At 44.0% G+C, this 25,726-nt stretch overlaps 1 protein-coding gene across 1 annotated transcript in view; it reads left to right on the top strand.

Annotated features, from left to right (window-relative positions):
- The window catches only part of POLN (DNA polymerase nu), a 419,903-nt gene that overhangs the window by 391,033 nt on the left and 3,144 nt on the right, over positions 1–25,726 (top strand). Inside the window, exon 23 of the mRNA XM_029592374.1 lies at positions 4,769–4,830. Coding sequence (XP_029448234.1) covers positions 4,769–4,830 — 62 coding nt within the window. The remainder of the gene's footprint in view (positions 1–4,768; positions 4,831–25,726) is intronic.

Below are 25,726 nucleotides of genomic sequence, written 5' to 3' on the forward strand. Positions count from 1 at the left end.
GAAGTCTAAAAAATAAGATGGGAGAGTTAGAGTGTATAGCACTGGATGAAGAGGTAGATATAGTTCCTGTTCTATGTAAAGGCATTGCCAAATAGTTATAAGTTATATGTAAACCGATATGATGTGCAAACGGCTGTCGGTATATAAAATTCTCTAAATAAAAATAAATAAATACATAAATAAATATAATTGGCATCTCAGAGATCTGGTGGAAGGAGGATAACCAGTGGGACACTGTAAGGCAGTTGATATAGTGTATCTGGATTTCCAGAAAGCATTTGACAAAAGTCCCTCATGAGAAACTTCTTAGGAAATTAGAAAGTCATGGGATAGGTGGTGATGTCCTTTTATGGATTACTAACTGGTTAAAAGATAGAAATCAGAGAGTAGGGCTGATAAATTTTCCTAGTGGAAAAAGGTGAATAGTGGAGTGCCCCAGGGATCTGTTCTGGGACTGATGCTTTTTAATATATTTATAAATGACCTGGAAATGGGAATAACAAGTGAGGTAATCAAATTTGCCAATAACACAACATTATTCAAAGTAGTCAAATCACAAGAGGATTGTGAGAAATTGTAAGAGGACTTTCCAAAACTGGGAGACTGGGCATGCAAATGGCAAATGAAATTTAATGTAGACAAGTGCAAAGTGATGCACTTGGGAAGAGTAACCCAAATTATAGCTACAAAATGAAAGGTTCCACATTAGGAGTCACCACACAGAAAAAGGATTTATGTGTCACTGTTGATAATACATTGAAATCTTCTACTCAGGGTGCAGCAGCAGCAAAGAAAGCAAATAGAATACTCGGGATTATTAGGAAAGGAATTGAGAATAATGCAGAGAATATTATAATGTCTCTGTATCACTCCATGGTGCAACCTCATCTTGAGTATTGTGTTCATTTTTGGTCACCACATCTCAAGAAAGATATAACAGAAATAGAAAAGGTACAGAGAAGGGCGACCAAGATGATAAAAAGGATGGAACAATTCCCCTATGAAGAAAGGCTAAAGAGGTTAGGACTCTTCAGTTTGGAGAAGAGATGGCTGAGGGGGGAGATATGACAGAGGTCTACAAAATAATGAGTGGAATCGAACGAGTAAACGTTAATCAGTTGTTTACGTTTTCAAAAATAACAAAGACCAGGGGACCCAGAACGAAGTTACTGGGTAATACATTTAAAACTAAGAAAAAATATTTTTTACTCAATGTATAATTAAGTTCTGGAATTCATTGCCAGAGGATATGGTAAAAGCTATTAGTATAGCTACCTTTAGAAAAGATTTGGACAAATTCCTGGAGGAAAAGTCCATTAACAATTATTAAGGGAGAGTTGCAGAAATCCACTGCTTATTCTTGGGATAAGCAGCTTGGAATCTGTCTATCCCTTGGGATCCTGCCAGATTCTTGTGACCTGACTTGGCCACTGTTAGAAACAGAATACTGGACTTGATAGACCCTTGGTCTGACCCAGGTTGGCAAGCCTTATGTTCTTATGTAGTCGCTCGGGTCCACTGTGATGAAGGGAAAATGATCAGCTGGGTACCACAAGAACCAGTGCTAGGCCCAGTCCTCTGCAAGGTTTATATAAGGGACATTAGTGGAAAAGAAGAAGAAAAATGACTACAAATTTAGAAAAATGGTCAAAAGTATAATGATTTAATTACAAAAATTAAAAATTATGCATTTGGGATACAGAAACCAAAAAGCCAAATACATTTTAGAGGTGAAAAACCATCAGTCACCAAACAAGAGACCTAGAGAATCATATTTCTGAGAATTTCAAGATAGCCAGTCAGTGTGTCAAAGCAGTTGGGAAAGCAAATAGTATACTTGGGTGCAAATTGAGAGTACTGTATCTATAAAAGAGCATTGACAGTGTAGAAGCAATGCAAAGGAGAGCCACCAAAATGGTACAAGAACTGCACTATGAGCCAGCGGTTTTCAATGCAGTCCTCCGGACACACCCTGTCTGCCTGGTTTTCAGGATAGCCACAATGAATATGTATGACATTGCATACAGTGGGAGCAGTGCATACAAATATCTGTCTTCATATTCACTCTGGATATCCTGAAAACCAGGCTGACTGTGTGTGTCCTGAGGATTGAGGTGAAAACTACTATTAATACATCACACATAGATGGACTAAACTAGATGAAAATGTACTCTCTAAAGAAGGGAAAAGCAAGATATGATACAAAATTTCAAAATATCTAGCTGGCTTCAAGAAAGTACCAGAAAGTAGCATTTTCCATAGAATGACGTTCTCAAGGATAAGGGGTCATCATACAACGAGAAAGGAAGTCAGACTCAGAAGGAATACTTTTTCCACTGAGAGGGTGCTGGACACTGGGAACAGTGGGAGCCAAAACAGTGGTAGAATTGAGGCATGCATGGGTCAGACACAAAGAGACCTTAGTGGTAGAGGGAGGGAAAACCTCAGATCAAATAAGGCATATACGAGCACAGTAGGCAGGCAGCAAGCAAGGAGTGGTCAAGGTCCAGAAGTCAGTCCAAGGTGAAGGCAAGAATGCAGCAAAGCGAACTGAAGAAGGCAGGGCTGGCTGGACAAGATGAGAAAGACCTGGAGAGGGAAGGCAAGTTGGACGAGACTAAGCAAGGCAAGCAGGAACGAAAACAACACACACTGCACAAGGTAGACCTGGAGACCTGTTGCTGAGGTGCCGGCTAGGAGCGTGACTAGAGTTTAAATCCCCAGCTGACTCTGACGTCATCTCCCGGCACTTCAAGTGATTTCCTGCCACATGGCCTTTATGTCCTGGTGCACGCCCTGTGCATACGCTTAGAAGGAGCAGCAGGGAGAATAAAAATATATGTTAATTAGAACTGGATCAGAGTCTGCACAGATGTCAGTAGTTAAAAACTACTTGGTCTGCCCTAGCAGCTATTCAGCTTGCTTTATTTCCAGTCTCAAAATGTTTGAATTGACTCCTTTGGAAATAGGCAAATCTTTTTTTTTTTTTTTTACCAAGAGCCACATGAGTGGCTTTTGCCTGCTGGAGGGCGAATACCCCTGGAGTTCTGGATGAGAGGGAAGGTCCCCCCAGATCAACAGTGAGCCCAGAATTCATTCACAATGCTGCAGCTAGCAGCTACTGTATGGTTCTGACTCCATGCTTATTCACACTCTGCTTCCCCTGGGGTGAACAGCAATCACCTCCACAACCATCAACAGCCTCCCTTTCAGTCTGTCCTCTTCCGAGTTGCCTGGTACAGGGGTCTATTTTAAAAGGAGCGCGCGGGTGTCTATGTGCGCACGGTTCCCGGCGCGTGCCGGCGCCCTCATGTTATAAAATCCAATGGCTTCGCACACATGCCCGCTGGATTTTAAAATCCACACGCACCCGTGTGGGCAGCCCGCGACTCGCGCGCATGGGGGGGGGATTCTACAAAGCAATGCATGGCAAAGCAAACGAGCCTCCCCCAGTTCCCTCCCAGTCTGATCCAATTAAGGAGTGGACTGGGAAGGAACTGTCCTACACATAACTTTATCCTTTCTCCCTCTTCCCCTCTCCTCCCGCCCCCCTAAACCTACCCTAACTAACCCTAAGTTTTTTAATTTTAATCTGCGCATGCCGGCCAGCTGCCGGTGCACACTTCCCCGAGATAGCAGCTAATGGCGCTGTCCTGGCTTCTCCCCTGCCCTGCCCCTCCCTGCCCAGACCATGCCCCCCCCGGCTGACCCTTTTCCCTTGGCCAGCACTTTTGCGCATACTGGGGTTTAAGTGCGTGGCCGGGCCCATTGTAAAATGAGCGCAAGGCCCGGCCATGCACGTAAATCCCGAAATTTACGTGCGTAGCCCTTTTAAAATCTGAGCTACAGTGTATGGTCTCAAACAGCCTCCACTGCCGCTGCATATTTCCCTGCAATCAGCTGTTCTTGCAAAAAGCTGATTTATGTTTTAATATTGCCACAGGACCAACTTCCAATTTTACCGGTGATATAGAAAAAGTAAGATCAACTCTTCACAGAAACAGCTGATCATGAGGCTGGCAAGAAAAGATATGTCAGCAGTGGTAGCGGCCACTGGAGACCATACAGTTTGCCAGGGCACCTGGAAGTGATGTCACCACCACTATTGGCAGAGATATATGGCACTGCCGCAGGCCAGAGCCAAGGCACCCATGGGTCAGGTGTCGCTCGTAGGCCATAATTTTCTCACTTCTCTCTAGGGTTTCTATTAGTAGTCACAGAGCTTGAATACAAAGAAGGGAGTGTCTGCAGATACTTGGAAGAGAGAATTTTTACAGCCTCACATTCCAGTTTAGTCAAAGGTTTACCATTTCCACATTTTCTAGTTGTGATCATATTTCATTTATGAGTGCAATTGTCAAAGGCATGTAGCCAGATAGACAATGGTTTGATTGAAAATTGCCTTACTCAAATGTGGCTAAAAGTGAATGCAGCTGCCATGGCATGAGTACTTTTAGCCACAAGAAAAAGAGGTGTTCCTGTGGGTATGTTTCAGGCAGGGGAGGATAACAGCAAATTTACATTCAATTTTCAAATATACATATGCTATTCTCCCTCTCCCCCCCTCCACCTCGCCTTCTAATTTTCAAAGAGGACCACCTCAGCTCATTAATCTTTGAAAGTTTCCCTAAGATACAAGCATTAAAACCACATGAGTAATTTGCAACTACCTGGGCTACTTGACAATTGTTCCCTATATGAAGAAACCCATTGTGATCTAAAAGTTTGATATGTTTTACTTAATTTTCTAAATTTTCTGATGTTGCAGTACTTGTTAAACATATTATGGAATCTCTGCAGCAAGTTGACGTCATGGGGATAGAAATGAAGGTAGGACTGATCTGAACTAACTATTCACTGACATCTGCATTACCTTTTGTTGGTTACATTTTGATAATCATTGTGACAATTTCTAAATTTCAGTTTGGATTTCTTGCAGTTTTATTTTTGTAATCACTGCATAAATATGAAGAAAACTAATTTAGGATTAAAATTTCTATAATATTTAGGCATAAATAATTACAAACTCTGAAATAACCCTAATAGATTGCATACGTTTAAGCAGTGAAAATGTGACTTTGATAATACAAAAGAGAAAATATAGTAAACTAGCCGTTAAGTCCGTAACAACGGGCTACATTAAAAAAAAAAATTTCGGTCCATTTCCTTCCCCCTCCCACCTCCCCCCTCTAGTCTCCCTCCCTCTCCCCTCTCCCCTCTCCCCCCTCCCCCCTCTATTCTCCCTTCCTCTAGTCTCCCTCCCTCTCCCCCTCCCCCTCCCCTCAGCTCACTCTCTCCTCCCTCCCCCCCTCCCCTCACCCTCTCCTCACTCTCTCCCCCCTGCCCCTCACCTCACTCTCCTCCCTCCCCTCACTCACTCCCCCTCTCTCAATCCCCTCCCCTTTCAGCTCATCCAAAACTGGCAGACGGGGGGTGTCCCTCCCTCCCTCACGCACGTCGCCAACGCTGCTACTGCTCCTCCTGCTCCTCGCCGCCGCTCCTGCTCCTAAGGACCCAGTGCCATTTTTTTTTCAGGCACGCTCCACTCTGACCGACGAGCTCGCCCGCGCATGCGCGGTAGAGCTGCTCTCTACTGCGCATTTGCGGGCCATCGGTCAGAGCCCATTTATAAGGTAGATTCTTTGGATTGCATAGTTAACTTTTTTTTTTAAGATACTTCTGTTATAGACATCTTCTTTATTGCAATTTGAAAAACTCTTCTAAAAATAAGATTGGTAGGATTAATGGCTTCTACAAAGTTCAAATTGTAACTCTGGCCACATCCCCACCACATTCCATTATAATTCTGTATTGGCTTTTACATTTGGAATTTTAAGCTCAGAATAAGCAGTGGGAACCGTGTGACCTCCCAGGCAATGGTAGGTGTTGATCTTCTTATATCAAGGATAATAGCTCCATGCAGATAAAGTCTCTCTGCTAAGACATTAAAGTTGAATCATCTCTGTGAGGAGCATAAGACAGTTTCCAGCAAAAATTAATTTGGTGCCACTGGCAAATAAATGCTTTTGAAACCTTTGTTTCAAAAGCCAAGAGTCCCTCCCTGCCCAGTTGTAAAACTTACACAAACCCAGACACCTTTATTCAGTTTGTAGCTGGTTCCTTTCTCTGGCATGTAATATATTATCTGCTTTATTGCAATATGCATGGGGCCACTGGTATACTGCCAGAAGAGGGCTGGAGCTGAAACACTGTGGCCAAAACACAGATGAGTAGTAGCTCAATGGAAGAAAAAGAGCCAGCCCCCCTCCCCCCCAACCTTTTCAGGCAGGTAAGGTCACTCTCATGATGTCAGCAACATTGAAATAAGGCAAAGGAAGTGCACAGAGCATGCTAACAGCACAAATTCAGCATGTAAAATGGGCAAAATAAGTACACACTTGCTCATACTTCAATCATCACTTGGCCTACTTTGAAGGAATTAATGGGCAAAGGCAGCGAGAAAGAAAGGCGGGAAAACTTTAGATTTGCTGTAGAAAAATAAATTCCTATGCCTTAGGATGGTATAGAGTAGGATAAAAAGGCTAATTCATCTACAAGCATATCAAAATACTTTTCCCCATCTGTGCACCCCAGGTTCTCCTTATTTGAATGGCAACTATCCTTTCCATTAGTGCATGATATCTCAGATGGCAAACAACTCCTTTCCCTAGAGTTATTGCCTAACCCCCTTTACAAATACCAAAAGAGCAAGATAGCACTGAAAGAGTAAGAACAGTGGGGAATGCAGCCTCATAGGAACCATAAGGACTCCATCGCTGCCACATCTACCCAGCAGGACCCTGCCCATGGCATCCCTAATAGATGTTTTCACTCAAAGAGCTCTCTACTCACGCGCATGCTTGCTGGATTGATTGTAATTTATTACCCACTTTCTCATCCAAATGAGTGCACTGAGTGAACAACATTGTGTTAATATTTAGATACAAAGTTACACATCCAAACACCACTTATTGCATTAAAAAAAATCACATAAAACTCATATAATACACAAACATATATAAAGCAAACTGCAAAGTTACAGATGACCTTCCATAAAGGTTTTGTAAAACAATCATCTCAGGGAAATCCAGATGAATCGATCATACTGTAAAGACAAGTAAAACTATCTTTAAAAGTAAAAGAAATATAAAACCCAGAGCCTCCAGTTTTCTGCAGCAGAATTTTCAAGATTCTACAGAATTATGTAGCAAATTTACATAATTTGTCCTAAAGATTCACACCTCTGACTATGCAAAATATGAAAAGGTTTTAAAACCAGTCACATTGGGATTTTTTTAACAATATTTAAACTATATATATATAAATTAAAAAAATGTACCAAGTACAAAAAATCAACAATTTATTAAGTGAAGATATAGTGAAGTGAAGGAGTAGTCTAATGGTTAGAGCACTAGAGCACTAGCCTGTGAATCGCAGAAGCTAGCCTTCAAATCCCACTAACGTACAGTGGGCAAATTATATTTCATCTTTCAGAATGAAAAACAAAAGAGAAAAAGTTAAGACATAAGTTAACTGTGAAATATCACTTTTGAACTGAAATAAAGCAATAATCTGTTTTATATTTTCTTGAGTCCTTGTCTTTCCAAGTATATGAGCTTATATATGCTTAGGGTCCTTCATTATACCAATTTTCACCCTAATTTTATGTAAATTGAAAAGCTGTAGATGCAGCATTTCAACAGCTTTTAGAAGCCAATGAGAGCTGAAGAACCTGCTACATTCAAGCCCAGTCCTACCCACCCATCCCCCCACAGCCAAAATACCTCAGATCTTCTCCTGACAATAACCACACTCTCTTACAGGAGCCAAGAGGAGCTACTTATATTCAGCTTGGTATGACCTCATTTCCATATGCTAAGAAAGCTGCCACTTAGGTCAAAGCTTCATGACTTACTCAGACAGAAAGCTTTGATTTAAATGGTTTCTCTGGTGCATGGCGATGAGGTCACACAGAATTGAGCATGCACATTTCCTGTGGGAGAGCACAGCAACCATTGGATGAAGGGTCAGACCACTGGTATACTGCCAGAAGAGGGCTAGAACTGAAACACTGCCAGAGTGTGGATCTGCAGTAACCCACCCAAAACACAGATGAGTAGTAGCTCAATGGAAGAAAAGGATCCAGGCCCCCCCCCCCCCCCGCCCCCAACCATAAGAACTTCTCAGCAGCTCCCTGGCTCTATATAGATACAGAAATGTGGTTAATGCTGCACTACAGAGCACAGGAATATGAGTATGTTGCTGAAAACAGAAGGAGGAGGAGCCTGGAGCCACTGCAGCTGGTAAGGATGAATGCTGTTTTGGGGGAGGGACATTTTTGTGTGGTAGGGAACAGACGAGAATTCTAACTCCACCCCCAAAATTTTCAACTCATAACAGGAAACATGGCTAGAATATCTTTCTCTTAGGACAAGCAGGATGGCAGTCCTCACACATGGGTGACATCATCAGATGGAGCCTGGCACAGAAAACTTCTGTCAAAGTTTCTAGAACTTTGACTGGCACACTGAGCATGCACAGCCTGCCCTAATCCACAGATCCACACAGGGTCCCTCTTCAGTTGTTATGATCAGGCTTGTGAACCCTTGGACCGACGGGAGGATGGTATTACCTTAGGAGGTGGGTCCTTAGGTTCCCCCATCGGGTGGCGAGGTGGAATATAAGATGGAACTGGCTGACCCTCGGCACTGAAGACTGCGGCGACCATGGAGAAAGCGAAGAGTTGAGACGCCGGAGAAGCCAACTGGGTCTTCGCCACTGGAAGCACGCGGTCCCCCCGGGAGGAGCCTGTAGGGACCCGGGCCGCTGGGACTTAGATGGGCCCTTGGAGACGATGGTCCGGAGGAAGTCCAAGGTCGAGTACCAGAGGGTCGTCGCTTGCCAGTCCGAGGTCACACACCGAGGGATCACCACTTGCCAGTCCGAAGTCACACACCAAAGAATCACCGCTTGCCAATCTGAAGTCACACACCGAGGAATCACCGAGAAGGAACAGGAACCAGGAAGCAATGATCCGAAGCACCAGAAGACTCACCGAAGCAATCAGACTCGAACAACGAAGTTGCCAAGTCAAGGAGTGAGCGGAGGAAGTCTCCTTATATACTTCCCCTGGTCTGGTTCATAGGAAACAGGTGCAGGCAATTAAAGGGACGAGGTCCCTTTAAATTCTGTGAGGAGGCGCGGCCTCACGCCTAAGAGAGCTGGACTTTTGGCAAGTCTTGTGGGGGTCAGGAGGCCCCCCCCCCAAGCTGGCCAAAAGTCCCTGGGGGTCCAACGGGGGTCCTGGAGCGACCTCCTGCACTCCGGCCGTCCGATGCCAGTAATCAAAATGGCACCAATAGCCTTTGCCCATACTATGTCACAGGGGCTACCGGTGCCATTGGTCAGCCCCTGTCAAATGGTAGGAGCACAAGATGGCGCCAATGACCATGTGACAGGGGCTGACCAATGGCACCGGTAGCCCCTGTGACAAAGGCTATCGGCGCCATAATGAAACCGGCACCAAGGGTGTGAGAGTGCATTGGATGGTTCCCGGACTCCCCGCTGGACCACCAGGGAGTTTTGGTAAGTCTTGGGGGGGTCAGGAGAGTGGGGGGTTGTAGTTAATTTTAATTTTAGCTGGGACACGAATAGAAATCGCTGTATTAACGCATTGGGGCGCCATACGGCCGAATGCAACGTATCTGGTCCCCGCCGAATCCGAATCACGAATGCAACGTATGGCGTCCCTCTGCACATCCCTAGTAGCTAGGGATTTACCCATGTGTGAGGACTACCATCCTGCTTGTCCTAGGAGAAAGAGAGTTGCTTACCTGTAACAGGTGTTCTCCTAGGACAATAGGATGTTAGTCCTCATGAAACATGACTGCTGCCCAGCAAAGTTGGGTTTAGTCTATGTTTGTTATTTTTTTTTTTTTAATTCTATGTTACGAGACTGAAGAGAGACCCCACGTGAACACGTGGATTAGGGCATGCTGAGCATGCTCAGTGTGCCAGTCAATGGTCTAGAAACTTTGACAGAAGTTTTCCATACCGAGCTTCATCTGATGATGTCAGCCATGTGTGAGGACTAACATCCTGCTGTCCTAGGAGAATACCTGTTACAGGTAAGTAACTCTGCTATCCTCTACATTAGGAATGTGACCTGTCTAATAAAACAAAAAGCCTATCTTATCTCCTGTTTCTTCTGGTCTTCACAGGAATATTTTGTAGTAGGGCATGTAGATAACTATGGCAAACAGAGAGGCCTTGACACATTTGGTTGACACTTAAGTATCCTGGCCCTTATATAAAGGCAGTTGCCAAGTATAAAACTGTAGCATAGGCTGTGCTGCATCTGTGGCTAGCAAGCAAAAACAGATGTGGCCTTTGAAAATAGCTTTGAAAATAGATTATAAAAATACAGGGATAAAATATTTCTGATAGTAAGCATAGTGACACCAGCAAACATTCAGGCTGATACAGTATGGTGCACTCGACCAAGCGCACCATTTAGCATGCAATTGGCCATGAGTTTTTGACATGCGACTATTATTCCTTATATAGTAAAGGGTTTAGCGCATCGAAAATGTGTGGCCAACCCCCCTGAAAACTAATAGTGCTCATCACAATCAAATGCATGTTGATGAGGCTATTAGTTAGTCCCCAGGATACTTTTCTGTACACCCTCTGACTTACTATCCTAGCGATTAGTAAAACGAATGCTCAATTTTACCGGCGTCTGTTTTCCTAACCATGGCTGTCAGCGGGTTTGGAAACTGACGCCGATAAAATACAGTGTCAGTTGTCGGGCTCGATGACAGCCATCTCTTCTGCTAATAAGGAGGTGCTAGGGACACGTTATTGTCCCTAGTGCCTCCTTATTAGCGCACACCTCATTTAATTCTTTATTTTCAGTTTTCAAAAAACAATTTCAAATATATAAACCTTGTACAGAAAAACGGGATATTGTTATTTCAATATAAACACAAAAGAAGAAACAATTTCTTTCTCAAAAAATAATTCAATTTCCAATTCACAATATCCAAATTTATAAGTAAATAGTGGGGGGCAGAAAAAGAGCAATATTAACAAGAAACTTAATATGGCAAAAAAAAAAACAACAAACCAAGGCCTTTACATCGAAGAGAGCAATGGTACTTTAGCTTACTTGAGCCGAGTTAATAGCTGGTGGTGATAGAAAGCGAGCCTCTAAAAAGGCCTCAAACTGCTCTGGCTCATAAAATATATATTGTACATTCGGGTACCTTATTGCACATTTACACGGGTTCTTAAGTACATAGCTTGCCCCAGCTGTTGAACTTCAGATCGCATCTGTAGAAACTTTTTCCGTCGTGCTTGTGTTGCCTTTATTACATCTGGGTAGAGCCATATGGGTCGTCTGAAAAACAATGTTTGTCTATTCCTCAGAAACAAACGTAATATTTGATTTCGTTCTGATAGGAAAGCGAAGGAAATTAAGAGTGGTTTCCTTTGGGTAACCTCAGTTCCCAGGGAAGTTTCCAGGAAATTTGTTAAATCTAAAGTAACATCTACATTCCCTTCTTGTTCCCCTTCTTCAGTTTGGGCCTGCTGTTGCTGTTGTGGAAGATAGTAAGCCTTTACAATTACCAGTGCAGCAGATTCCGGTATTTTAAGAACCTGGTGCATATATACCTTGAAAAGTTCCAGAGGAGAAATTAACCTAATTACAGGGAAATTTATAACCCTCAGGTTATGAGCCCTTAATGCATTTTCTACTCTTTCGAGCCTTTTGTTCAAGAGTCCTTCAGATGTAATTAGTTTTATCTGGGTGTTTTCGGTAACTGTAACTCTCTTTTCCAGATCCTCTACTTTTTTAGTGTAAGAAATAATCAAATTGTTATTTATTACCGTCTGGTCTCTTGTATCCATTGTCACCAGTGATAGGGTCTTGATAGATTTCTCTATCAATCTTAATAGAGTCCATATCCCTGATAATGTACCACTTTTATCCGTTTCTGTTAATGAACCAGACAGCAGGTCCCTCAAGTGGTTCTCTCCCTACTCCAGTTTACCGCTCCTCTCAGACAGCATACCTTGTGTTGTTTCCAGCAATCGTAATTGTTCTCTCCAGGCCATGTCAGCAGGCAACTCCTCCACTACTCTCCCTGGAGCTGTCTCTGCACACGCCGCTACCTGGATTGCCTCCTGGATCCTCAATGCCTCTCCACCTCGAGCTACCATCAAAGGAGGGCTTCCTCTCTCCAGGGCGTGCTGGGTAGCGTCACTGTTGGTCGGGGGGGGGGGGGGCTGGTCTCACCGGCTCTCAAGGTGGTTTCAGGAGTCGAGGAGAGCACCTGCTCTCGCGATATTCCTCCAGCGACTGAGCTTTCCGGAGTTAACGCCATTGCTCTCGCGAAGAAACCTTCGATTCGAGGTTGAGAGGCATCGACCGACAGGGAATCAACCGACCCCCTTAGTCTTCCCTTTCTCTTTGTATGTGACATGGAGAAAAGAAGAAAATTTCAATTCAGGTAAAACCTCTCCTTGAGCAGCGTCTTAACGGACTTACTCAATGGCAGCCATCTTGCCCCGCACCACCTTATTTAAATACTGAATCGCACGCCCAGGTGGTTGGGCGCGCATTGGGAGAGTGGGCACTCAATACGGAGCACCCGCTCTCCCACGTTTCTTTCTGTATCGGCCTGATTGATAACAAGCATAATTATACCAGCAAGCACTATGGCTTCACCAACCCCTTTCCCACAGTTGGTTCTTCTAGACCTATATTGGAAATCCTGGTACTTCCCATGAAGGGACTTCTCCCAGCTCTTTGCTTTTTCCTAGCAACTTGTGCACTACTTTTCAGGTTTTCATTCATTGTTGATAGATTCACTGTGTGCTAATAGGGTGATCATGATAAATAATAGTTGGTTTGTACTTTGCTGTGACCTTTGTAAACTGTACAGTAAATGGTAGCCTCACTTTTGAATATTTTACACTGGCCAGGAGCTAGTGAACATCTTGATCCTGGTCTGGGCATCATAGTCAGACACTGGGATATTCCAGAGGTTGCAAGAGGGGCCAGCAAGGCAGCTCTGGCGACTCCTCAATGACTACACCATGTGACTATCCCTATGCTTGTTTCTTGCTTTGTAGCTTGGTGACTTCTGATGGTCGCAGGTTTGCTTTAATGTGCAGTCTATATTTAATTGTTCTCAGTATGCATAAAAGTACTCATGAAACCGTGTTACACACTTTCTTTTATGTGCACTGAGCCTGGGTCAGTTTTAAGGTTTTATGCACATACACAGCTTTGAAAATTAGCCCTATAGGGGCTTATATTTCCAATGTAATTGCTAACAGTTCATCCCCATTTTTATGGCTGACCTTATTGGTGCCAGATCAAAATAAAGTTTAATCCAAGTCCAAAATTATATATTTGCTGAGACTTTTATACTATAATTAAAAATAAGAAAATGGATTTTTAGTAGTCACGTCTTTCTTTTTAATCCCTTTTTAAACTGTTATACTGTTATTTCCTTTGCAAGCACTGAATTCAATTCACATATTATTGCCTTGCAGCTGGTTGCATTTATAAATCTAAACCTATGATTTTTTTTAAATTATTATATATTTAAAATTTTCTCACATTTTTACAAGTACAAAGAATATCCTTTGTTACAGTAATGAGTGGATTAGCAATGAAATATGACATTTTCCATTCGACAAACAGAAACAAAAGAAAACCAAGAAAATTGCTAACTTCTAAAACCTAGCAGAGCAAAATAAGAGAGGGACAAAGAAAATTTTGGGAGAATATGAAGAAAAACAATAACAAGAAATGACTATCACATAGTTATAACGAGCTAAATAATAGGGATGTGAATCGTTTTTGAACGATTAAAATTATCGTCAGATAATTTTAAAATCGTCCAAAATCGTTAGAGTGCACGATACAATATGCCCACGATTTATCGTCAGGGGCATTTGTATTGTATCGTTAAATAGGGGGTGGGAAAACCGGCACACCAAAAAAACCCTAAAACCCACCCCAAACCTTTAAAACAAACCCCCACCCACCCGAACCCCCCAAAATGTTTTAAATGACCTGGGGTCCCGGCGCGATGATCCCGGCGTGATGTCCCGCTCTCTGCCCACGGCTGCTGTGAAGAGAAATGGCGCCGGTGGCCCTTTGCCCTTATGTGACAGGGCAAAGGTAGCGCCGGCGCCATTTTGATTCCTAGCTCCTGACGTCACGCGTCCAGGAGATCGCTCCCGGACCCCCGCTGGACCCCCAGGGACTTTTGGCCAGCTTGGGGGGGCCTCCTGACCCCCACAAGACTTGCCAAAAGTCCAGCGGGGGTCCGGGACTGACCTCCTAAACTCGAATCATTTTGCCGTACAGCAAAATGGCACCGACCATGCCGTACGGTCGGCGCCATTTTGCTGTACGGCAAAACGATTCGAGTTTAGGAGGTCGTTCCCGGACCCCCGCTGGACTTTTGGCAAGTCTTGTGGGGGTCAGGAGGCCCCCCCAAGCTGGCCAAAAGTCCCTCGGGGTCCAGCGGGGGTCCGGGAGCGATCTCCTATGCTCCTGACGTCGGGGGACAAAAAAACAAAATGGCGCCGGCGCTACCTCTGCCCTGCTGTCATATGACAGGGCAAAGGTAGCGCCGGCGCCATTTCTACAATGCACCGGAGGTCCGAGAGTAAAAGATCACACCGGGACCCTCCCTCTGGACCCCAGGTAATTTAAGGCATTTTGGGGGGGTTCGGGAGGGTGGGGGATTTATTTTAAAGGGTCGGGGTGGGTTTTAGGGATGTTTTAGTGTGCCGGTTTTCCTGCCCTCCCCCGATTTACGATTTACACGATATTTTAAAAAACAAAACTGCGACGATAAGATTCCCTCCCCCCCCCATCCGAAATCGATCGTTAAGACGATCGATCACACGATTCACATCTCTACTAAATAATGCAATTGCCCGTTTAGTTACTAGACTAGTTGTTCCCAACCCTGTCCTGGGGATCCCCCAGCACGTTGGGTTTTCAGGATATCCACAATGAATATGAATGAGGGGAAATCTTCATGTTATGGAGGCAGTGCATGCAAATTTTCCCTTATGCATATTCATTGTGGATATCCTGAAAACCAGACTGGCTGGGAGGTCCCCAGGACAGGGTTGGGAACCACTGCTCTAGACCAGCGTTTTTCAACTAGTGTGTCGCAACACACCAGTGTGTCGCCAAGCACCGGCAGGTGTGTCGCATGCTCCTGGTCTCTCCCGCTGCTCTTCCTTCCCTGCTAACATTGCCACCGGGCTAGCAGTACGTTCAAGCCTAGTGGGAACGGCAGCGGTGCTAAAAGAAACTGTGGCACCTGCAGCTGGTCTTTTCTTCTTCCTGCGCCTGCATCCCCCCCCCCCCCCCCCCGGACCCGGGACAGGAAGTGATACGTGGTGCGCGGGAAGGAGAAAGAGCCGGGTCGCGTGGAAAAATAGCAGCAGAGGCACAAGCATCAGCCCCCAAACAATTGAAGCTGCCGGTAATCGGGAAAGGAGACAGCAGCATGAGCCTCCCGCGGCCGATGGGATTCTTCTTTATTGGCCTGCTGGGGCTGGAGGAGGAGGCTGCTGCAGCTAATTTGTGCTCGGTGGGGGGGGGGAGGGGGGAGGAAGTGAGTGAGAGAAAGAGAGAGAAGCAGCCAGCCAGCCTGTGTGTGATTGAGAGCATGTGTGTGATTGAGAGAAACTGGTCAGAGAGCTGATGTGTGTGTATATGTGAGAGACAATGAAAGTGACTGCTCAGGGAGATGACTGATGTATATGTGAGAGTGTGAGACATTAGTCAGGGAGGTGACTGATATGTGTGTGTGTGTGTGAGAGAGAGAAAAAGCATGAAAGTGAGAAATCTGGGTATGTGAGAAAGCATGGGCGTAAGAAGCTTGGTGTTGTGGGGGGGGGGGTTGTGTGAAAGAAAGCATGGGAGTGAGAAGCCTGATTATGTGAGAGAGAGCATGGGAGTGGGAAGCCTGTGTGTGTGTGTGTGCATGCATGAGAGAGAGAGACTGGTGTGTGTGTGAGAGAGAGAGACACTGTGTGTGTGTGAGAGAGAGAGACACTGTGTGTGTGTGAGAGAAAGAGACTGGTGTGTGTGAATGTGAGAGAAAGAATGTGATTCAGGGAATGAGAAGCCTGTGCACATGGAGAGTGAGCATGGAAATGAGAGAGAGACTGGTGTTTGTGTAACAGAGAAAATGATTATGGGAATGAGAAGCCTGTGCAGGTGAAGAGTGAGCATGGGAGTGAGAAACCTGGGTGTGTGTGAGACACAGCATGGGAGTGAGAAGCCTGTGTGTGTCTGTGTGTATGCATGAGAGAGGTCAGGTGACTGGTGTGTGTTTGTGTGTATGTGTGTGTGTGTGTGAGAGAGAGAGAAAGAAAGTGATTATGGGAATGAGAAGCCTGTGCATTTGGAGAAAACAAGCATGGGAGTGAGAGACTGGTGAGTGAGTGAGTGTGTGTGTGTGTGTGTGTGTGTGTGTGTGTGTGAGAGAGAGACAGAGAAAGTGATTATGAGAGTGAGAAGCCCATATATGTAAGTAGAACATGGGAGTGGGAAGCCTGTGTGTGTGTATGGCATGAGAGAAACTGTTCAGAAAGGTGACTGGTGTGTGTGTGTCAAAAACTGTTTGGGAGATGATTGATGTGTGAGAGACAGAAACTGGTCATGGGGGCATGACTGGTATGGTGTGTGTGAGAGACATGGGCACTAAGGAAGAGGACCATGTGTATAGAGCTTAGCTTCTACCGCTGCTTCTGGTGTGTGCCACGGCCTGCATGGAAGGGGAGTAGGAGAGCTGCTGGAGGGGATAAGAAAGGTGGCTTTTTAAGTTTATTTTTCTTGATTGACTGCCATTTTAATTATTTAATATTATGTGGTCTGCTTTTTTGAAATATTTTATTGGTATTTGGAGAATGTTTAATAGTTAATATGAGTTTTTAATTGTTGGATGTTATTCTATTCATAGCTGTTTTGAAACATTTATTCTGCTTATTAGTACAGTTTTACAATTATTTCTGTGTGGGGATCTATAGCTGCTTGCTAGTTCTGTTTTCCTAATAAGAGGTGTATTGGTTTTTAGGGCCTGATTTAATATTTGTGGTGTTGCCTTTTCATAGATAGGGTGCTCCTGTTTGAGTGTATTCCATAATACAGGTGCAACTGTGTGCGGATTAGTTTATGTGCATTACTACAGATCCTGGGAGTATGTTAGGTCGGTTCTGTGTCTGTTACCGAGATGAGATATTGTACTAGCATGTAAGCGTTTGTATCAGTCTTATTTGTTGTGTTTTCTCAAGAGGACATACATTGGTGTTAAACTGCTGTCTTTTCATAAGTAGGGCTATTGATCCTGGAAGTAGAAGGAGTTTGAGTTGCTGTTATTGAGATGACACCAGAACCAGAATATCTTTTTTGTAGGGTGAGTTGTATGGGGAATGTCGTAATTCTGCTTCACATCCATTATTGTTGGTCAGGGGGGTCCCCGTGGATGCAAACTGTACTTTTACATCTAGCCCCATGACGATCATGGGTCAGTGTGTCATGCATGTGAGAACCATCTGTCAGGTGTGTCCCGACAGAAAAAAGGTTGAGAACCACTGCTCTAGACACTGGGGAAGAGGTTACAGGTCTTCTAGCTTCCAAAAAAAGCTTTCAGTTGTTCAGGCAGGAAAAAAATAAAACATTCATTTCTACACTTATCTACACACTTACAAGAATAACATAAAAGAAAAAATAAAATCTTGGGATATAGTTTCCTGCCTTAAGGATAGGAAGCCTTTCCTTCTAAATTGAGTAACCTGTGCAATGTCAGGAAAAGTCCTGACAGATTGACCATAAAACTGAGAGGAAAGATTTCTGAAATATTTTTGCATAACATTACTCAAATTGGAGAAGGAAATAAAATAAACCAATAAAGTACAGCACTTAAACACTTCCAAAGTAGAATTCTCAAGAAAATGTGTTCATTAGGAAACTGAACTTCAGCATTTTGAGAAGAGACAGATATCTTATTAGGAAGAAAGTAACAAGTATTAGCAGATGGCATTGCCTCTAATGAGAAACCTAAAATATCTTGAAAAAATCTCTTTAAGGTTACTAATGGTATTTCCCCTAGAATTCTTGGAAAATTCAAAAATTTAAATGTCTCATATTCTTTTCCAAATAATCCATCTATAAAGAAGTTGTGATCTTTGATGGTAGAAATATTCATATCCTGAAGAGATTTAACAGAGTGTCAATTGCAGAAACGTTTGAGTTAGTTGAGGTCAATTGGTCTTGTAATTCAGATGATTTTTGATGGCAGTTTGAAGCAAGGAGGTCAATTTTAGTATTTGACATCTTAAAGGTCTTCCCAAGACTGGCAACCAAGTCCCAGATAGCTTCCAGTGTTACCACTTCTGGACGCGAAGGAATAGCAAAAAGGTCACTACTCACGGTAGTCTGGTCTTCCCAAAGTAACCCCGAAGGAGGTCTCAAAACTGACTCCAAAGCTGGCAAACCCACCGCTGAAAGGGGAGAGGAAGCATTCTCAACTCCCAGACCTCTGGTCTCCAGCTGGAAGGATGTTTCCGGCAGTAGCGGTTCCAAGCAAGGAAGCGACCCCCCCTCCACCACGGACAGCACTGACACGTCCTTGGTAGGCGTCGTGGGGGCGCTTGCTGCAGAAGCCCTCTGCACCGGGGGAGTTTGTAGATCCGGACACAAGTGGCTGAAATCGGAAAAGCAAACGCGGAGGAGACAGGGTCTGGAAGGTAGACCCTCACTTTACCTTTCCGTTTCAGAGGCATTGTGCAGAGGAAACAAGTAAGTAAAGGTAAAAGGAATTTGAGCTGCAGAGCGTTGCGACTATATCTATGCTGCCATCTTGTCCTGCTTCAATCCTAAACCTATGATTTTGAAAATGTGGTTTTATTATATCCCTACTGTCTCTATGGACTTGCAACCTTGCCCGTCTGAGAGAAACTGAAATTATAAATCCATAGAAGCAGTGGGATTCAACCAGAACTTGGTTAGCCTATCCCTTATAGCCTTTTTGGTTGCTGATGTATATCTGCTGGATGCTCTCTGAGAAACAGCATGCATACTTTTGGCTGTTGAGGAGAGGATAATTTTCATCCCAGGGAGTTTATCCAAGTAACTGCTTCATTATCCTTGGCAAATTCCTCTTAATGTGATTTCACTGATGCAATCCTTAGAACTTGAATGAAAAGTTAAGGATCACTGAATGTGAAAAATCCCAGATAATTCAGGTTTGAATTATTGTAAATGTTCCATAGCTGAATGTTTCAGTTAAAATTTCAACAACCTCTTCACCAAACCAAGAAAAATGTGTCAAGTACTTTACTAAATATTTTTAGAAGCAAGCAAGAATTTTAAACCATTATTCCAAGTTTTCAGAGCTTTAGTGAAATATTTTGAAAAGTGTAAGAGATGTGTAGTATTATCCAGCATGAAATAAATTAATTGCTGCCTTTGCAAACCAATGTTTAAAAATTCAAACTTTTGGCACTACTAAGGTTCCCACATCAAGCATGGAAAAGTTTGCAGAAGGCTTGCACCATTAACATTTGTTAGCTTTCTAAAGATGTCACCTCTAACTAATCACTTTACTGGTTTTAACTAATCTGCATATTTAGGCATAGTTTAAATGCACAAATGTTAAAACAGTACAGCAGAGCTTTTCAAACTGTGTGTCACGACACGTTAGTGTGTCGCCTGCAGTGTGCAGGTGTCGCACAAGCCCGGTCAACTTCGAGGCGAGTTTGGGCTTTTTTTTTTTGTAGAGATTCACTTTTTTTTTTTTTTTTCAGTTCGTGGGTTGCTTATTATTGGACGATTTTTGCTGTCAGTCGCATTTCTTTGGGCTTGGTGGGTGGGACTTGAGCCCAGCTGTCCCTGTCATTGGCTGCTGCTGCCAATGAGGCCTGGCCACGAGGAGTACTGACTGCAAGCAACAGTGTCTGGTGATCCTGGAAGGTGTTATGCACCACGGCAGGCTTGAACCCTGAAGGGAGTGAAGCACTTAAATGGCAACAATCAAAAAGAAGAGGTACATGAGTGTGGGGGCCAGACATGTGCTGGGGGGAAGAGAGATGAGTGTGTGGGGGCCAGACATGTGCTTGGGGGGGAGAGAGATGAGTGTGTGGGGGCCAGACATGTGCTTGGGGGGGGAGAGAGATGAGTGTGTGGGGGCCAGACATGTGCTTGGGGGGGGGGAGAGAGAGATGAGTGTGTGGGGGCCAGGCATATGCTTGGGGGGGGGGGGGAGAGAGATGAGTGTGTGGGGGCCAGGCATATGCTTGGGGGGGGGGAGAGAGAGATGAGTGTGTGGGGGACAGGCATATGCTTGGGGGGGGAGAGAGATGAGTGTGTGGGGGACAGGCATATGCTTGGGGGGGGGAGAGAGATGAGTGTGTGGGGGACAGGCATATGCTTGGGGGGGGGAGAGAGATGAGTGTGTGGGGGCCAGGCATATGCTTGGGGGGGGGGGAGAGAGATGAGTGTGTGGGGGCCAGGCATATGCTTGGGGGGGGGAGAGAGATGAGTGTGTGGGGGCCAGGCATGTGCTTGGGGGGGGGGAGAGAGATGAGTGTGTGGGGGCCAGGCATGTGCTTGGGGGGGGGAGAGAGATGAGTGTGTGGGGGCCAGGCATGTGCTTGGGGGGGGGGGGAGAGAGAGATGAGTGTGTGGGGCCAGGCATGTGCTTGGGGGGGGGGGGAGAGAGATGAGTGTGTGGGGCCAGGCATGGCTGGGAGAGAGATGAGTGTGTGGGGGCCAGGCATGTGCTTGGGGGGGGGAGAGAGATGAGTGTGTGGGGGCCAGGCATATGCTTGGGGGGGGGGGGAGAGAGATGAGTGTGTGGGGGCCAGGCATGTGCTGGGGGGGGAGGGAGATGAGTGTGTGGAGGCCAGGCATATGCTTGGGGGGGAGAGAGAGATGAGTGTGTGGGGGCCAGGCATATGCTTGGGGGGGGGAGAGAGAGATGAGTGTGTGGGGGCCAGGCATATGCTTGGGGGGGGGGGGGAGAGAGATGAGTGTGTGGGGGCCAGACATGTGCTGGGGGGGGAGGGAGATGAGTGTGTGGGGGCCAGACATGTGCTTGGGGGGGGAGAGAGAGAAGTGTGTGGGAGACAGATAATTTGTTTTATTATTGTTACTCATAAATTATAACAATAACATTAATCTTGGAATATTATATATTTTTAATATAAATGTAAGGTTTTCATGAGGAAACATACATAAATTTTCAAAATATGTTTCGTTCGTTTAACCTTTAACCTCTGGTTTGCTAATATACTGAATTACTGTGTCGTGAAATTAGGTTTGTCTAAAAAGTGTGTCACCAACATAAAAAGTTTGGAAAGCTCTGCAGTACAGTCTATATTTTGGCCCTCTGCTGGAATATCAGAAGTATAACAGCTACTTCTGAACAGAAAGAAATAACTGTCTTGATTGAACTGTGATTACACATGCAGACAGTCCTATGACCTAGATGACTCTTTACTATTTAAACCCAATATAACTGCATTGTTTCTTCCCTAATCTGCTGAAGAGAGGATAATTTTGTTAACCTAAATGTATTAAGATAGACCAATAAAAAGATATCACATATAACTTGTTTGTTGATCCCTGATTCCACTCATCTATTTTAGGAAATTAACTACCTTCAGTCAGTACATAAACTATTGGCAGTCTTTCATTCTGGTGACATCTAAATCTAGCAGTGTATGGAGTTGCCAGGAACTGCAATGATAACTATAGTTAGTTTGATAGCATTTAAGGAATGGTACTCTACCCTTTTTCCCCCTCAGGAATCACACAAGAGTACTGGCAACATCAAAGAAACCATGCAAAATCAAATCACTTAACAGTTTTTATTCTGAGTGTTATATTGCTAATATAAAACTAGAACTTGTCAAATTTTACTGCAAAATATGCTTCAAACACTACAAATTATTCAGAATTCTGCAGCACCTTTGATAACCGGAGCAAAGATTCATGATCATGTTACCCCAGTCCTATTTTCACTGCATTGGTTCCCAATGCAGTGGTGGTATAATATAAACTCACCTCCATAAGTCACAATCTGCTACACATTTGTCATGTCTCCATGGGTCAACTCAACTTTAAGAATCTATAACCCCTGTCACACTCTACTCTCTTCTGGTCAGCTCCTTTTAGACATACCCGCCCTGCGCTCTTCTTGACTCAACAAGGGAGAAAGCTTTCTCAATAGCTCCTACCTCCACAACCTCGTAGCACAAATGATACCAAAGAATTCAAGAAAGCCCTAAAAACATTTCTAATTATGAAGGCCTTCAGAAACCTCCAAGTTCAATAGGGGGGCTCCCAAACAGAGATAAATGTTACCAGTCAACCAAATATTATTGCTGGAAGCCACTATAGCCATAGATAGAATCATTTATGTGATTGATTCTTGTATTCGCTCTATTGAAATTGTGTATGTTTTTATGTACCCTACCCCAACCTTGCAGGGCATGGAATATGAATGATTTTTAAATAAATAAAGTATTAAAAAATGTCTACAAAACTATCGTGGCTGTCTCTTGATTCTCCTAATAGCATTGGCATCTTGTGAGCCATTTGCAGGTCATCCTCAAATCACATTTGGGTGATAAATCATTTAAGAAAACTAAAAAGTCATGGGATAGGAGGCGATGTCCTTTCATGGATTACAAAGACTGGAAACAGAGAGTAGGATTAAATGGTCTGTTTTCACAGTGGAAAAGGGTAAACAGTGGGGTGCCTCAGGGATCTGTACTTGGACTGGTACTTTTAAATATTTATAAATGATCTGGAAAGAGGTACGATGAGTGAGGTGCTTAAATTTGCAAAATTATGCAGAGTAGTTAAATCTCAAGCGGATTGTGATAAATTGCAGGAGGACCTTGTGAGACTGGAAGATTGGGCGTCCAAATACCAGATGAAATTTAATGTGGACAAATGCAAGATGACACATATAGGGAAAAATAACCCTTGCTGTAGTTACACAATGTTAGGTACCATATTAGGAGCTACCACCCAGGAAAGAGATCTAGGCGTCATAGTGGATGGATACCACATTGAAATCATTGGCCCAGTGTGCTGTTGGGGTCAAAAAAGCAAACAGAATGTTAGGAGTTATTAGGAAGGGAATGGCGAATAAAATGGTGGATGTCATAATGCTTCTGTATCACTCCATGGTGAGACCGCACTTTGAATACTGTGTGTAGTTCTGGTCACCGCATCTCAAAAAAGATATAGTTGCACTGGAGAAAGTACAGAGAAGGGCGAACAAAATGATAAAGAGGATGGAACAGCTCCCCTTTGAGGAAAGGCTAACGAGGTTAGGGCTGTTCAGCTTGGAGAACAGATAACACAAGGACTAGGGGGCAGTCCGTGAAGTTAGCAAGTAGCTCATTTAAAACAAATCAGAGAAAATTCTTTTTCATGCAACGCATAATTAAGCTCTGGAAATCATTGCCAGAGGATGTGATTATGGCAGTTAGTGTAGCTGGGTTTAAAAAAGATTTGGATAAGTTCCTAGTGCATAATTCTATAAACTGCTATTAATCAATAAGGATTCGTAGCTTGGGATCTATTCATTTAGGGGCAGATTTTCAAAGGGGTATGCACGTAAGATACGCGTGTACCCCCCGAAAACCTGCCCCAAGCTCCTCCTGCGCGCACCGAGCCTATGTTGCATAGGCTGCCGGCGCGCGCACGTAAGCCCCAGAGCTTTCCTGGGGGGCATGTCGGGGTGTGTGTTGTGGCCGGCGCATCATCGGGGCATTCTGGGGGCGTGGCCACGGCCTCTGGACCAGCCCCCGGACCGAACCATGGTGTGCCAGCAGCCGGCCCAGCACGCACAAGTTACGCCTGCCTTGGGCAGGCGTAACTTTCACGATAAAGGTAGGGGGAGGAATTAGTTAGGGCCGGGGGGGCAGGAGGGAACGGAGACAGGCTGCGTGGCTCGGCGCATTCAGGCTGCCGATTTTGCGCAGCCTTGCGTGCGCCGACCCCGGATTTTAAAAGATACGCATGGCTATGCGCATATCTATTAAAATCCGGCGTACTTTTGTTTGTGCCTGGTGGGCGTACTTTTATAAAATCTACCCCTTAATGTCTGGCTACTTGTGACTTGGTTAGCCACTGTTGGACACAGGATATTGGGCTTGATGGACTCTTGGTCTGACCCATTATAGCCTATGTTCTAACATAAGAACATAGGAAAAGCCATACTGGGACAGACCAAAGGTCCACCAAACCCAGGATCCTGTCTCCAACAGTGGCCAATACAGGTCACAAGTATCCGGTTGAATCCCAAAGAATAGATCCAGTCCTTCTAGCTCATAACCAGGATAAGTAGTGACTTCCCTAAATCTACTTTGCTAAAACTGGAACTTGTCTAGACTCTTTTTAAACCCAGCTATGGTAAGTCCTTTCACCATATCCTCTGGCAACAAATTCCACAGTTTAATTATGCACTGAGTGAAAAATATTTTTTCCAATTTCTTTTAGAAGGGCTACCTATTAGCTTCATGGAGCATCCCCTAGGCCTAGTACTATTGGAAAAGATAAATGTTTCCTATTTACCTATTCAACCCCACTTATGATATTATAGACTTCTCTCACATCTCCTCTCAGCTATCTCTTCTCCTGCTTGAAAAGCCTATTTAGCTTTTCCTCATATGGAAGTCGTTCCATCCCCTTTAATCTTTTTGATTGCCCTTTTCTATAGTTCTGCAATGTTTTTTTTGAGTTGAGGTGACCAGAACTGCACACAATTCTCAGGCGTGGTCATACCATGGATTAATACAACGGCATTATGATATCTTCCGTGTTATTTTCTATTCCTTTTCTTATAATACCTAACCTTCTATTTGCTTTTTTTGATTGCTGCTGCACATTGAGCTGAGGATTTCAAAGTATTGTTCAGGTTGACCCCAAGATTCTTTTCCTGGGTGGTAGCAACTAATACAGAATTTAGCTTCATGGATTATTCTTCCCTATCTACATTCACTTTGTACTTGTCCACATTTAATTTCATCTGCCATACGGGATATGATTAAGTCTCTAAATGTTCGAATTTTATTTTGTATGACATTTGCCAGAGATTTTATCAGTGCCTATTTTACCATTTCAAATCCTGGGACAATCTAGTAATAATGTTTAAAAGGTTTTCCTGGTTAAAATGAATGGTCAAAATGTCTAACATGTTTTCTTTTGGTCTTTGATTCAGTGATGAAGTCAAGCTGAAGAAAAGTTACAATAGGCTAACACAGATGCAAGCTGCGGGTGGCATTTATGAACTTTTAGCTTATAGTTTAATGTGTAAAATATGCATTAGTTAGGAAAACCACTTCAGCTCTGTGATGGACATCATCTCACAGACTCTTGAGCAAGAGAAACCTTGTGAAGTCAAAACTCATACAAGTCGAGGGTTTTGGTTATAAAATGTGGGGGAAAATAATTTTAAAGCACACTGAGCTTGGCTGTGCCATTAAAGTGCGTATGCACAATTCCCCTTTTCCTGCTTTCTGTATCTATTGTTATGATGCTTTCTTCAAACAAATGGAATTGCTTTCCATAGTTTTATAACTTTTTTGGTTTATATAAGTCATTTAAATGAGTTTGCCTCCAAACTACTTCAGTGTGCTGTTCACCGCCACTGTCTTG

Source organism: Rhinatrema bivittatum, chromosome 1 (assembly GCF_901001135.1).
Source record: "Rhinatrema bivittatum chromosome 1, aRhiBiv1.1, whole genome shotgun sequence".
Classification (NCBI taxonomy): Eukaryota; Metazoa; Chordata; class Amphibia; order Gymnophiona; family Rhinatrematidae; genus Rhinatrema; species Rhinatrema bivittatum.